Below are 15595 nucleotides of genomic sequence, written 5' to 3'. Positions count from 1 at the left end.
TAGTCCTTAGTTAATAAACTATTGTGCATAAATTACATGAGTTTTGATTCTGATTCTGCCTTGCAAATTAATGTCCCTTTACGATTCCAATTCAAGCTGCATGCTCTAATGCAACGGTACTTTAAGAAAGTTATTTTGATATAAAAATACTGAATGTTCGCTGGGCGAACAGATTAGTTAATGGAAAAATTATTTCTGCTACAGTTACTACTGGCAGTTGATATAAATAATTGTAATTAATCATAATTAATTGTAATTATTTATACACATTTCCCTTTGAGCTAAATCGCGACACAAGTCATGATATACTGTGTATATGTATCAGGTGAACATCAGATTACTATGGAAATGAATGCACTTTTCCCTGTGTTATATAAATCTGGAGTTTTTTTCAATCAAAAACTTGACATTGTTGAGTACAGCTGCTTTATTCAATCAACACATTCCATACTCTCAAATTCTTTACCGCGAGCACAAGTTCAATACGTCCAACTTGTAAACGCACCAAGTAATCGAGTAGATAGGAGCAGCCATGTCAGAAAACCACTTTTCACAGATTGACTGTTGCCTCCTACGACAATTGCCAGAGACATAAATTAAAATAGTTATTTCCAGTGTGACTATATGATATTTCTGTCTGTGGAGTTTTCATAATTTGTTTCAGCATGGATGAGAGAGTGCAGTCATTTTCTTCAGTACCCAGGGGCTTATAACTGAATCCTCAGGACTTAGGACAGAACTGCGAGGCACGATAGGATGGAAGTGGTCACACTAAGTCATATCTCTATAATGCAGGCCTTTTCAAACTTGGATTAGCTAACAAATTAGTGTTTGTGATGACATCACTCATTTACATAGGATTACATAGCTTCCTGCATGCACGACAAATCATACTAACATCCTTGAAATCAAAGCGAGAATCAACATACACTATCAATAAACAGGATTTTCATGAGCCAGATTCAAACCTTAATCTTCCATCTCAGCACCAAGGCTCAATATTTCATGATTTTCAGGTATTACAGACCTCGCTGGTGTGGACAGCCATATTGCTGGTCTGCTCTAAATGGCCCCTGCATGAGCTGACAAACGCTCTGAGTTTATGAATTATTCACCTGCATACTGAATTATACAAAAGTGTTTTACCTTTCACTAGAAACTCTGCATATCTTCAGGTAAAACATGATTCCCCCCAACCCCCCGAAGAGGGACTCTGCTTCGCTCAGTTATTTTAATGATTGTAATAGTTGGTGTCCTCAAGGTTTGGCCTAGATTTAAAGGGGGTTTAATGGAATTTGTGTGTTTTGCTTTTGTACATGCAGAAAGCAGCAATACATGTTTGAGCACTGATCTTGACATTCAGGGCAATTTTGATGTTAGTATGGCACATACAAGAAAAACTAGCACTATTGCCCATTACACTGACCAAAAAAAAAAAAAAAAAAAAAAAAAAAAGAACATCGGGTAATGAATGTGATTTATGACTTTAGAACTGTGCAATTTCTGTGCCGCTAGCATAGGGATTGCCATATCTGCGTAACCAAACCAACCCACTGGACAATCAAACTAGCCTAATGACAGTTATTCACTGGAATTATCTCAATGGCAAAAAAGTGTTCCGATTTATCTAAATTCTGTAAAAACGAGTTTGAGTTTAGAACTTTGACAAAAGCAGTTACTGCGCATCTTACTTGTTACGCTACTGACACTATAGACAGCAGGGCTCTACACTCACTTTTCTTTAGAAGCACTTATGTTCCTAATTTTTAAAATTTAGGACCACAGTCAAAATTTCAGTAGCACCTTCTAATCAATAATCAAAAAATCTGATCCAAAATTTGCCTTCCCGTTATGAGGTGATATTTCACTCCTTAAAGTGATTTATAGGGAAATTTTGTTTTTACCTTTGCAATGATATTTTTCTAATTTTATTAAAAGTATTTCATCTTATATGTCAAATATGTCAAATTATGTCAAGAACGAGTAGAAGAAGAATAAGTTACCAATCAAATGAAATCAGTATTAACAAAAATAGTTTGTACTACAGAAGTGGCACACAAGAACACTAAAATGGCTTGGTGTATTTTCATATATTTAGTGAGGCTCAGAGATGGAATGAGTGCAATCAAATTCATAAGTTTATGTTGATATTAATGTTTTAAATATAAAAGTTTGAATATAGAAATATTAAATGATTTAAATAATTGAAAAGATACTTTCAAATGAAACTAAAACTGCCAGTAGGTGGAGGCAGTTCACTGATTTAATTGCTGAATCATTCATTCATTTGATTTGTGCGAATGCCTGATTCATTCAGGAATTAAGCAAGTGACTGTCTTTAAGAATGGGAAATTGAATCACTGACTGACTAGATTGGTTTAAAAACGCACATTCATTCGTAAATGAAACAATGCTGTGTTTGAATGGAGATCCGCAGCGGCTCAGTTGTGACTTCTTTCAAACTATTTTTGATGATGAAAGAGAACAAAAAGAGAACAAATATAGTAGCTCTTAGTGTACTATGAGTACTATGATAGTATAGCATTTCGAACACAGCATCTCTGTCGGCAATTGGCTAGTCAATCAGATAGCCCCGCCCCAAACTCACACTATTGGTTGAGCTGTTGCTGTGTCAGGCTGGTTGGGATTCTTAAGCAAACAATGTTTGGAAAACATCTTAGAATGTCAGCGTTTACACTTTTTTCTACTGAAATCAACCTACAAATAGCTTATACACAAAAAATGCAAAGCTGTCACTAAGGTTTGAAAGCTAAAGGTACATATTTGTATCGTATTTACCCCTAAATGTTACCGTTACAAATGTTACTGCCTCAGTGACAGTCTTGTATGTTTTTTTCTGAGACTGTAGGCTAAACTGGAATAGGAAAAAGTTTTTCAATATTGGAAGAAAATGCACACTTCATCTTTAAATTCCTTCATTTTTTAGCCTTGGATTCACTTGGTAATAATGTAACACAACGCAATGAACAGCAAAATTTTCAGACCTACCTGAAGATTGGCGCATGTGGAGAAAACACATGCACTGTCTATTTGCTTGACATCATTTGAGTTGATGACATGTTTGGTGATGATAGCCGGTTGCAGATTGGTCCGGACTGATGGGACTGCCGACTGAGACTCCGTGATGGGAACTAGACCCGCATCCGTGCCATAACCGAATGCCTGGATAGCGTTTCCTACACACCGAAACACACACACATATGCAAATAAAAACACATGCATGAAAAAGCCATGAAAATTTCATGTGGGGAGAAAAACAGACCCTCAGCAAAAGAAATCACATGTCCGTAAGACATAGCGTTTCTCATTAATGTGCTATTTAGGTTAAGCCCATAAGGATGGCTATTCAGGGCATGAGGTTACGTGAGGTTTCATCTCCACTCACTCAAGCAAGTGTTCTCTCTGAAGTCTCGGAGGAAGGCCTCGCACTCCGCTTCATGATTTCCACTGCCTCGACAGCCACACCAAGGGGAAATAGTGATGTTGGTGTGGCTTGCATCCACATAGTTTGGAGTCACATCTGATCCTGTAAGGCCAAGGGTAGAGATTCTCATAAATATTCATTAGGTAGGAACATGTTGGTTTATAGATCTCACTGTCTGGAGTATAATGTGCTGTTTGGCTGAGTATAATGGCCAGAGGTTGTTGGTCTGCTCTCTTCTAGAGATCTGTTTGTTCATAGCACGACCCTGGATTTTTAACCCTCCAGGATGCATTTCAGGTAAAAGGCTAAAAGGATGCAATTTAAAAATTGCTCTGATGGTTTTCAGGCCTAATTTGCACAGCAGAGGTAGCAATTAGTTTAGATTTTTTTATGAAAATTTCCAAAAAGACAAAAAAAGTCAAAATAATACATTTATGCCTTAGGACAAATAATATATTTGTGTACCCAAACAGACTTTATTGCATTTTGGTGCTAATTAATCTGTTACTTTGTGAAAAAGCTAGTATTAATACAATATTTGGCTCTGTGTTGGTCCCTTCCACTCATGGAAATATTTATAAATTTCAATGTTTGATTTTAAGGTCATTTTTGACACTTTTGATTAAAACGCCTGCTACTATGTTAGGTAAAGACGAATATGGTCGAATATGATTTATTAAGCAAAACTGTTAAAATATTCTTCTTAGTGATATCCAATCAATGAATCACGATTAATCACAACCAAAATAAAGATTTGTTTATATGTGTGTGTGTGTGTATATATATATAACTTAAATATATTTATACACAAATATACACAGTAAACATATATATTGTGTAAACTATAAAATAATAAACAAAATTAAACTATACAATTTTATTTGGATGTGCTTAATTGTGATTAAGTAATACATTATATCTGTTACACACACATAAACACACACTAAATCAGATTTTTGACAGGACTAATCCTTCTACATTTAAATTCACCATGATTTATAATATTTTCATTCTTTCTAAAAACTGGTCAGAAATTATGCAAGTAATATATGTATACACACACTCACACATAAACTATCAAGACTTTTTTCAATATAAGTGATACAGTTTATTTTGGATGCGATTAATCATGATTAATCGATTTGACAGGACTTATCTTTCACCATATTTTATATTATTTTCATTTATTTTTTTTAAAAAACTGGTCAGAAATTGTGCAAGTAATATATATGTACACACTCACACACATAAACTATCAGACTTTTTTCAGTATAAATATTATATCTTATTTTGGATGTGATTAATCGTGATTAATCGATTTGACAAGACTAATCCTTCTACATTTAAATTCACCATAATTTATAATATTTTCATTCTTTCTAAAAACTGGTCAGAAATCATCGAAGTAATATATATGTACACACACACTCTCACACACATAAACTATCAAACTTTTTTATTAGAAGTGATACATAGTTTATTTTGGATGTGATTAATCGTGATTAATCGATTTGACAAGACTAATCCTTCTACATTTAAATTCACCATATTTTATATTATTTTCATTCTTTTTAAAAACTGGTCAGAAATCATGTAAATAATATACACACACACTCACACACACATAAACTCAGACTTTTTTCATTATAAATATAATATCTTATTTTGGATGTGATTAAGCATGATTAATCAATTTGACAGGTCTAATCCTTCTATATTTAAATGTACCATATTTTATAATGTTTTCATTCTTTCTAAGAACGAAATCACGTTAGTAATATATATATATATATATATATAGTTGCACCTATATTTGAGGCAAAGAGACCCCAAGGGGATTGTTATATTTGATGTCCTGAGCTTCAGAACATTTACCCCTTGCCTTCATCTGTTTTCCTGTTCTTTCTAATCTTTCTTAAAAGTAAAATTCCTGATGCATCACTAATTAAAACAGCCAAAGAAGGCAAAGTACATGTTCCCAACAGTCAGTCCATTAAAATGCAATTCCAAATTCTTATTATTGCCGTGCAGCAGATTTTTCCCATAATCACTCACCAATGAGTCCAACGTAGGACACCAGACAGCCGTGGTAGTTATCATTAGGACAGCTTGTTATTGAATGCGGTGTCGTCTGGCAATTCATGTGGAAGTCTGCCAGCCTGGATCTAATCCAAAAACAAAACAAATTATAGAATTTAAGAGGCCTGAAACATGTTTAGCACATTCGACTGAATAGGATTTAGATGCACGCTTGAACTAGTCTTTCTATATTTATAAAGCACGATTACAGGTCATGATGCCGAAGAAAGGATGGATTTTCATATACTCAAATAACCGCCGTCTGCACCTTCTCGGTGAGGTGCTCCAAGAGTCACACGCTTTTGGATCTAGCTATAAAGGAAGGTTTATTCTCAGAGTTATTTATCACCACAGCAGCATCCACTATCATCAATGCTCTAATAACCAAGACCGAAACAATACGCAGGAGTGAGTGTGCAATATGAGATGCATTCTGTCAGGCCTAACTAGTGTCTAGTGGGGTTCCAATTCAAGGCCATTTTCTGCTCGACTCCATGTGGTATTTCTCCAACTCAAGCAATCTGCCTCAAACAGCCTCTTCCTGGGGGGCTGTGTGCATTCAGAAACAGATTGCTCCTAGCACTAGACCTGAGGTGGGCAGGGGGTCACATTAGTACTTATTCTTGAGTATGAACTCTCTCCCCAAGCACTTTACACACACATAAACTCTGAATAATAGCCCCGCGCAGCCTTCTCTCAAATAACGCCAGCGAGATGGAGATCTCGGGCTCGCTGCCCTCCTGCGAGACCTTGATTAATAGTGAATCATCCTACACGGCAGTATGGACCCCCGACTCAACGACTCAGCTACGGTGTGAATATTAACCGAACCATTCCTGCGCTTGGGTCCACAGGTGTTGCCTACTGGGTGTTTACCTCCCAGAACAAAGAATGGTATCTGCATCGCTCTCATGGGCCCTGGCCGGAAAGGTCATCCTTTCTACTCTGCTTTATTGACATGGAAATGGATGTTCTTCTGATGCTTTTTGTGCTGGATTTTCACCCCGAGCTGTATCTCCAGATAACTGCCGCCGTGACTCACGGCAAAGGCAGTAAGGTGTGTGAAATCAGCAATCAAGGAGCGACGCGTGCTGATGAGACTGCAATCCAAAGTGGACTGCTCTGAAAGGGCGAACTGAAGTGCTCCCAAATTATGGCACTAGCAGTTCAAAGATATTACTCAATTATTTAAATTCCTAACTACATCATAGCTTAGTTTTTAACAGAGCTGGAGTATAAGACCTTGCTAACAGTGCAACTAGAGGACACTGCAGAGGGATGTCACATGGGGTCAGCTCTAACATTGTCAGTTTAACCAATAAGAAATAAGCTACACTATCATACATACATAACCACCAGATGACACAAAGATGTGTGTGACACAAAATGGGGCACTGTATAAGGTATATGTTGTGAAGTCATTTTTTTTTTCTTTGAGCACAAATATTATTCTCGTAGCTTTATAAAATTAGGGTTGATCCATGGGCTATTTTAACAGTGCCCTTACTATCTATTTGCCCTTGAACGTTTGCTGTCTACGCAAGGTCAGAAAGCTCTTGGATTTCATAAAAAATATCTTAATTTGTGTATCGAAGATGAATGAAGGTCTAACGTGTTTGGAACGACATGAGGGTGAGAAAGCAATGATAGAATTTTCATTTTTGGGTGAACTATCCCTTTAAGGCCACTGAAGAAAAGTTTAATGTAAATTCAGCATGCCACCTCACTTAGCTGAACTTCTATGTAAAGATCATGAATATTCTATCAGTCTACCATCATGATTCAACCCCATGAACTTAGACAGCCATGCCCTGAAGCACATTTGTGAAGCACAGATGTGGCAGTAAATACTCTTGAAAAAAAGTGAATGTGTAGTTTCTACCTCAAGAAGCTTTTTCTACTGTATCCAACCTATAAAAATACTCACATTCCTGAAATCCAATATATTTAGGTCTATTTATTAGCGTTAATTTCTCTGATTGGAAGAAAAAGAGTTAAATGTTAAGTCTGTCATTTTTACACCACTGAACCAAACACTGATTGTTTTCAAACATGTTTCTAAAACACTCTCCATCCGCAATTGGATAACCAAACAGATAACCACACCCCTAAACTCACACTATTGGTTGAGCTGTTGCTGGGTCAAGCTCAAAGAGAGATTTTGGATTCACCACAGAAACTACTTGTGAACCAACCTACAAATGCCTTTTTTTTCTGCAAACTAGGCTGAGATTAGAGAGCATATTTTAACATCCAAAATGACAAGGCATTTTAAGTGTTTATGTTTTAAAATTGTCCACTTGACACTGGTTGCAAATTGAACTCAAAATACTTCAAATATCATAGAATATAACAAATAATGTTCTTAAAAATATGTTAATTAAGTTTAAGCTGAGTTGGGTCTGAGGAACGTTCCTACATTTTCATCATACGATGAGGGGTTTTTTTTGGCGAAGCAGCAAAGGTGCGCATGGACTGTCTTGTTTTTCTATTAAACCAGGAACATAATAACGGCGCTTGCCTAAATTAACAAATCCCTCAGTGGAGCTGATGATTTACATTGTTAATTACATTCTGGCTGGCTCAAGGAAGCAGAAGGGTGGGAGATGTGTAAATGAATGCCCCTGGTAACAGGTTTGCAGGGCTTGAGTGTTAAACCGTCATCATCAGCATTAACGTTACCCGCTCCCCCTAGGAGACATCATGAGCCCGCCATGTCATTCAGGGACATCTCTAAACGGATGTTACCCTCTCTCTGCCAAACATCATGTGAAAAGAGTTAGTCAGACCTGTGGCGACTTGCAGATGATGAACAAGAGTTACTGAAAAAATAATTACAGGGTTTGGTTTTTCATTTTACTCTGAAACTAGCTGGTCTAAGCTGGTCAAACTGATTCAATCAGCAATCCTGTAAATAATCTGAATCAATTAAATGAACGCTGTTGCGGTTTTATATTAGGTCCAGTTTAATCATAGTTGTGCTAAATCTAACAATGGTCTAGACACTCATGGATTGCCTCATATATGCAGTGTAGCAACTAAATAAATGCAGAAGCACTACTAACTACTAACTTGCCTACATTTTTCAGTAGCCCTAAATGAGATTGTTTATATACCCAATAAGTACTGTTCAGCTAATAAAAATAAATTATTTCTGCTAAATGATTACTCACCCTCAAGCCATCCTAGTTGTATGTGAATTTGTTTTTTCAGACGAATACAATCAGAGTTATATTAAGAAATGTCCTGGCTCTTCCAAGGTTTATAATGGCAGTGAATGGCTGTTGAGATTTTGAAGTCCAATAAAGTGCATCCATCCATCGTAAAAAGTACTCCACACGGCTCTGGGGGTTTAATAAAGGCCTTCTGATGTAAATCAGTGCATTTGTGTAAGAAAAATATCCATATTTAAAACTTTATAAACTGTAATCTCTAGCTTTCGTGTAGTGGAAAGAGCAAAACAAAATACCAGGCAAGAATTAGAAGTACAAAAATAAAAATCTGAGGATTTTGATATAAGCCAAGATGTTTTCTGTGGCTTTAAAGGGGTCATATGATGTTGCTAAAAAGAACATTATTTTGTGTATTTGGTGAAATGCAATGTGTTTACTTGGTTTTAGGTTCAAAAAAACACATTATTTTCCACATACTGTACATTATTGTTGCTCCTCTCTGCCCTGCCTTTCTGAAAAGCATCGATTTTTACAAAGCTTATCGTTCTGAAAAGCGCAATGTGCTCTGATTAGCCAGCTATCCGGTGCGTTGTGATTGGCCGAATACCTCAAGTGTGTGACGGAAATGTTACGCCCCTTACCATATTGTGATGCCGTGTCCCCGTGCGATGAGACAAAAACAATAAAACCCATTATAAATGAGGCATTTATTGCATCCAGTGAGGAAATAATTACTGATTATAATGACTTGTACTGTCTTTTTAAGTGTTGTGTTGCGTCACGCTGCGTAAACAACAACATGCCTGCATTTGTGATAGTAGAAACGAGAAACAACAAGCACTACTCTACACTGATCAAAACTCGCATTTGAATAGCCATTAGCAAATTCTTTAAATATGAACGCCCCACGCACTTACAGGCTGTGAGTCAGAACCACCAGACTGTCCATGCAAAATTGGCCCACTTTATAGTGTGCACAGCCTGCATTGTAGGCTACTCTCCCAGGTTCAGGAAACAGTCCTCTATAAAATGCGCTGCACACACTTGAATATTTGCGTTGTACACATTCTGGAACAGTGTTGTAAATGTAACCTAACCACTGATTTCTTGTTGTGTACTCATTTGGAAGACCAAACAAAATACTTTTACTTTCACAACGAAACACACAGCATCTCCACAACATGGCAGCAGCTGCAACAATACTACTTCTGTCTTTGCGTATACATTTGGGCAGTGTTATGCAAATATTCCCACACCATGATGTAGACATGTGGGGGCGTGTTTGAATGAGCTGTTTCACGAAGGCGTAGCTAAGTCTTAACTTTTATAAATGATATCTCTTTGGGTTTGAGACTTTAATCCTAGCAGCTTTACAGGACCTTATATATGCACATCCTTTCAATGATATTTCCCTTCAGTGTTAATTTCTTTAAGCTAAACTTTCACAAAATTATTGAGTGTACCATTAGGATGACGAATATGTTTCACTCTTCAGCAGCGAATCATGGCAGCCCACTCATTTCCTAATTGGAGTGTTTATCACTGATGATTTAGGAACAGATGGTTGGGGTGCTCGTCCTCTTCATACTCTGGCCTCAGCCCAGCATGGATATCCGCAAACAATAGACTGCACACTCTCGGACAAGCGGAGTATCAAGGCCAAATATTTCAGGCAGGCAATTTTAAGGCCATGTCTCTTTCTGTTTCTGCAGTTCAGTTGAACATGGTCCTTCAACTGTTAGGATCCTCTCAATGCACTTCAACTTTAACAAATCCACAGAGTTTCTGAACATCCCCTGGCTGTGCTGTAATAATAGTAAGTCTATATTATGCATATTTTTGTTTCGTTCGGAGTCTAGCTGATAAATAAAACGGAAGCACTGTTTTTAAACTCCAAACTTGCAACTGTTTTTAGTGTGATTTATTTCCTACGACTACATGTGTGTGCATATTTTTACGCTTGTGCGGTTAAATTAGCATCTTCTAAGAAGTCCGTGGGTCAAGCGGGATTCAGGACCATGAGCATGAAGTCTAAGCAACAAGATCATGAATCATTTACACAACTCCTAAAGGCACACTGAATCTAATATCCATGTCACCTGAATCAAATAAAAGTCTACAACTGGCTTTTTCAGCATTTAGGATTAAGCCAAAGCTTCATCTTATTTAGAATGCTTTTGGACAATTTTAAAAGCTCAGATTAATCTTATTTGTGTTCAAGTATGAGATGGAAAAGCATCAAAGAATGTATCAAAATGCACTATTAAATACTAAATATCAAATAAATATTACATTTATGTTAAAATAAATAAAAACTGAGTAAATGAAAGCAGCCAGGAGATTTAAAGATTAGAGAGATACAGGCTCCAAAATGTTCAGCCTTTTTAGTCTAAGTAAATGTCACATATAATCCTCAGATTAGTAATTGGCATGAGAACTGTCCTTTTATTTACTGTACTTGTCCCATTACAACATAGCAGTTTGTTGTTGCATAATATGCTATAGGGATGGATGAGTCACTAATGATTAAAATGAATCGCTATAGAGCTTTTTCCACCAGTTTTTTTTAACATATGATAACATAACATAAGTACATATGCAGCAAAATTAAATATTTTTTATTGATAATAATAAAGTAGACATCAAAGTCTTTTTTGAAAAACAGTAAACTAACTATAGGACATTTGGTGTCTCTGAAATGTCCAGGATGTCCTCTTTAAGATTACAAACAAAATGCCCTTTACCGAGGACTAAATGAATGGCATGGTTTTGGAAAGTTATTCAAGTCAGGCATAACAATACATGTTGGTGTGTCTGTTTACTGTATCCTCAGCCTGGCCACTGAGTCAGTTCTGTTGTTGGATGTCCTCCAGTCTCCTGCTATGGGAGAGGCAAGGTGATTTCTGGAGGCTATGACAGATAGAAAGGGCAGCCAAAGTCCTCAGGTTGGCCTGGTGGGGGCCCTCGCTTTTCTCTCAGTTTAAACATCACACAGTGTTTGAGGACAAAGGGTCTGGAGCCCAGTGGCCATACATGTAATAAGTGCAGGAGTTAAGGATGCACCAGGCAAGCTTGTTGAATGCAGGATAGATAAAAAGTCATGCTTGAATGCACTTCTCTTACTTTGTCATTTTATTTAGACTTGTTGTATATATGGGTCATTTCTGCAATGCAGTACATTTTTATATGCCCATCAAACATAATAATCTTAAACATCTTAATATATTATATAAAAAATGTTTTTTTAAAGATCATATTATTTACTTTAACACAATATATAATGATTATTTACCCCTGTAGAACCTGACATAATCTACAGAGCATTAAATAATATATAATATAATTAATAGAGAAATTATAATATAATAATATAATTAATAGAAAACGTTAAACATAACATTGTCCGTCATTTTGTCAGTGTTTAAAAACCCTAGATCACAATCAATCTTTTGGTCTATGCTGTTTTCAGTTGATGAATAAAGAGTGCATAGTGCGTCTTCCTTCCAAAAAATAGCAATAGGCTAGGCTTTGTGTTACTTTTGATATAAAACAAAGTCTCAGATTTCAAATTTCTGTCCATTTCATTAAGAAATTCAAGCAATAAATACAGTTTTGGTGCTCTTTAATGTGGCGTGATAGATCGTTGTAGTTTCTGTATACTTGTCTGTGCGTAATCAAACACATAGGAAAACATTTGTGACAGTTCCGTTTTTGTTCTGGATCCAACGCTTTGCTGCTACATTGGAGCGCACTCACCACCAACTGGGCAGGGGTGGGAATTACAACTACAATTTTACAATAGATCACCCTCAGTGCAATCCGTCAAAATGACGGACGACCTTCAGATTTTTCCGTCAGTGATAAAAAAAATTTTTTGTCAATGACGGAGAATTTTCAGTTACCGTGACCTATGATATACAGTACTGTGCAAAAGTCTTAGGCCACTAGTATTTTCATCAGCTAAAAAATGGTTTAAAGTCAGTTAAAGTCGGTCTTTTGCTGTAGTGTGTCAGTAGGAAATATCAGTTTCATTCATTTTGCCATTAATTATAATAATCCAGTGAGATTTTTGTATGGAGCACAGGCTGTTGTCAGACTCCTTGTGCAAACAGAGATCTGATCCCTCCATCATTAGAGGCAACATCTCCAAGATGCTTTAAGAGACCTATACCTACAAAGCTACAGTACTGTTAAAATTTTTATGCAGTTAGGCACATAAAATGAGGTTGCTGTCAAAAACAATGTCATAAATAGATTTTCTTTATCAAAGAACTTCTATTACCTAAAATAAATAAGCATTTGATGTGACCATCCTTTGTGTTTAAAGCAGCTTTTGCCCCATGTGCACTTGTGCAGAGTTTTTCAGGTAGCTTTAAAGGTAGGTTACTTGAAAAATCTTGGAGATGTTGCCACAGTTCTTCTGGATTTAGTCTGTCTCAGTTTTTCTGTTTCTTCATGTCATTCCAGAGACAGACTGGATGATGGTGAGATCAGATGTCTGTGTGGAGCACTGGCTGTTGTCAGACTCCTTGTGCAAACAAAAATCTCACTAGATTATTACAATTAATGGCAAACAGAATGTTTGGAAATGTAAACCGATATTTTTTACTGACACACTACAGCAAAAGATAGAAATAACTTACTTTAAACCATTTTTTAGCTGGTGAAAATACTAGTGGCCTAAGACTTTTGCACAGTACTGTATATATAAAATTTAGCCGATTACTCGATTAATCGTCGGAATAATCGTCAGCTTACACGATTTCCAAATAATCGTTAATGACAGCCCTAGCCAGGTGACCTTTAAAAATAAAAATAAAAAAACTGTTTCCAGATTTCTGTAACGCCAAGCCAGCAGAGGGAGCCCTCACCCTAGGACTGCCTGCATGCTCCCTCTGCTGCTTCTACTGTTACTTCCTGTTTGACACTATTTAAAGACTGACCATGTGCTCTATACTTTGCGAAGTATTGCCAGTTTCACCTGCCTTACTGAGCGTTTACTATTACTCTGTTGGACTACCTGTTGCCGTCTTGGTTTGTTCCTGGATTTTGCATTTACGGATTACCCCTGTTTGGATTATTTGCCTGTTTGGACTGATTTCAAGGTTTGACCGTATTCTGCCTTTCGACTATCGCTCTCTGGATCACCCCTGTTGTCATGTTAGCCTTATTGGACTGTCTGCTCGGTATTTGACCCACTGCCTGTTTATATTCTCTGCTGCTTGGATTACGTTTCATGTTGTGTTTGCTATTGGACTGCCTTCCGGTATTGACCCTCTGCCTGCTCTTGTGTATTCTGATTCCTTTAATAAACATCCGCTTTTGGATTCCACCTCTGCGTCCTCGTTACAATTTCCAGATGTTGCAGATTTTCAAAATATTCCTTTTTTTGAATTGCCTGAATCACTTCATGTAAACATAAAAGCTTTTTTGCAATATATGGGAGTTTTTGCTAAATTTATGTTTTTCTGCATATTCTAAAATTCGCAATTTCAATTTGCACAATTTGAAGGGTAATGGAAAAGCTGGTGTATACTGAAATGTCAAAAATGTGTTTAAAAATCATATCACCGTTATTGAAAAAAATTATATTGCAATATTGTCCAGCTCTATATATATATTAGTCACACCCCTGTGGACTGTTTATGTTGGTTTCTCCCTCTTGTGCCCATATTTGTTTGTTCCTGTTTCCTGTCCTCATTTCATCATCCTTAGTTAACTTTGTATCACCTGTGCCTTAATTATGTTCATCGTTATCACCTGTCTTTATAAGTTGCATTGAGATCAGTGTTTGTCGTCCAGTCTCGTCAATGTGAATGTCTATGTATGCGTGGCTTTACCTGTGTTTGGGTTTACCTGTGGATTATAATAAAGCCTTTATCTTTGACCTTCGTCTTCGTTCGCCCCTTTCTCACACGTGTGTGTGTGTATTAAGTAAACCTAAGTTGTTTCAGTCCAGTAAATGTTCATCATCAAGCAACTAATATAACAGTTTGTAACTTTACTTTAATAAAAATCTGTAAAGATTTTTACTGCAGAAAGTCATGTGTGTTACAACTTAAAGGTAGATATTTTTAAAATAATACTAATGGCTCTTTTACTTGCTAAAAATTAAAAACTATCAGTGAGATGACAAAGTATGCAAAAGACTCCACGGATATTTAAGCAAATCTTAGAGGCATTAGTAATTCATGCGTTAAATATGATACAGCAGGCTTCATACAGCTAAATAATATCAGCACTTTTTTTTGTTTGAAAATGTTTTGTTTTGCAGTATTGTTTAATAGCTAATCAGTATCACTATTTAATATCATTTTCTATCCTGTTATACTTAATAATAGGTAATATCCCTTTAACTGGCAAAAGACAGTTTACAAATTACATCATCACCCAGGAAGTGACATCATTTTTGTTGGGGAAACAACTGTTTTCCACCTCTTATTTGGATTTACTGAATATCCAGCTTGTAAAGTTGAGACCAAACAACTCAGACTGCAGGTGCCATTTGATGTCATTTCCAAGATGGCGGTAGCCTAATGAAATTGTCTAGGTGAGTCATGGAGCCATCTTGTTTTGTTTACATTTGAGTCTAATGTTGATTGACTGGAATACTAGAGATTTTTTAGGCTTGAAATGAGGAATTTTGACTCAAGTATTCCCACATTTGTCTTAGATTAGAATGCAGCATACATGTTTAGCAGTGGATTTGATCAATTTTGTGATGTTTTGTACAGAAATCGACAGGATAATATCAAAATATGGGCTAGTTATCAAAAATTACCTCAATGATAATGTCCTCATCCTACTCTTTGCATGACATTGTGTAAATAATCTGGTTAATTCAAAAGTTTGAGTGTAGGAAACTTGACTAAAGGATATTTTCTATAATCCTTTATAG

General features: G+C 36.4%; 1 protein-coding gene across 1 annotated transcript in view; it reads right to left on the bottom strand.

Moving 5' to 3' along the window:
• The window catches only part of gfra2b (GDNF family receptor alpha 2b), a 71882-nt gene that overhangs the window by 8024 nt on the left and 48263 nt on the right, over positions 1-15595 (bottom strand). Inside the window, exons 5-7 of the mRNA XM_051121082.1 lie at positions 5501-5610; positions 3407-3547; positions 3010-3197 (exon numbers count right to left, since the gene is read on the bottom strand). Of these exons, the coding sequence (XP_050977039.1) occupies positions 3010-3197; positions 3407-3547; positions 5501-5610 (439 nt within the window). The remainder of the gene's footprint in view (positions 1-3009; positions 3198-3406; positions 3548-5500; positions 5611-15595) is intronic.

This window comes from Labeo rohita, chromosome 10 (assembly GCF_022985175.1).
Source record: "Labeo rohita strain BAU-BD-2019 chromosome 10, IGBB_LRoh.1.0, whole genome shotgun sequence".
Classification (NCBI taxonomy): domain Eukaryota; kingdom Metazoa; phylum Chordata; class Actinopteri; order Cypriniformes; family Cyprinidae; genus Labeo; species Labeo rohita.
The sequence above is the reverse complement of the archived record's forward strand: the minus strand, read 5'-3'. Positions and strand labels throughout refer to the sequence as shown.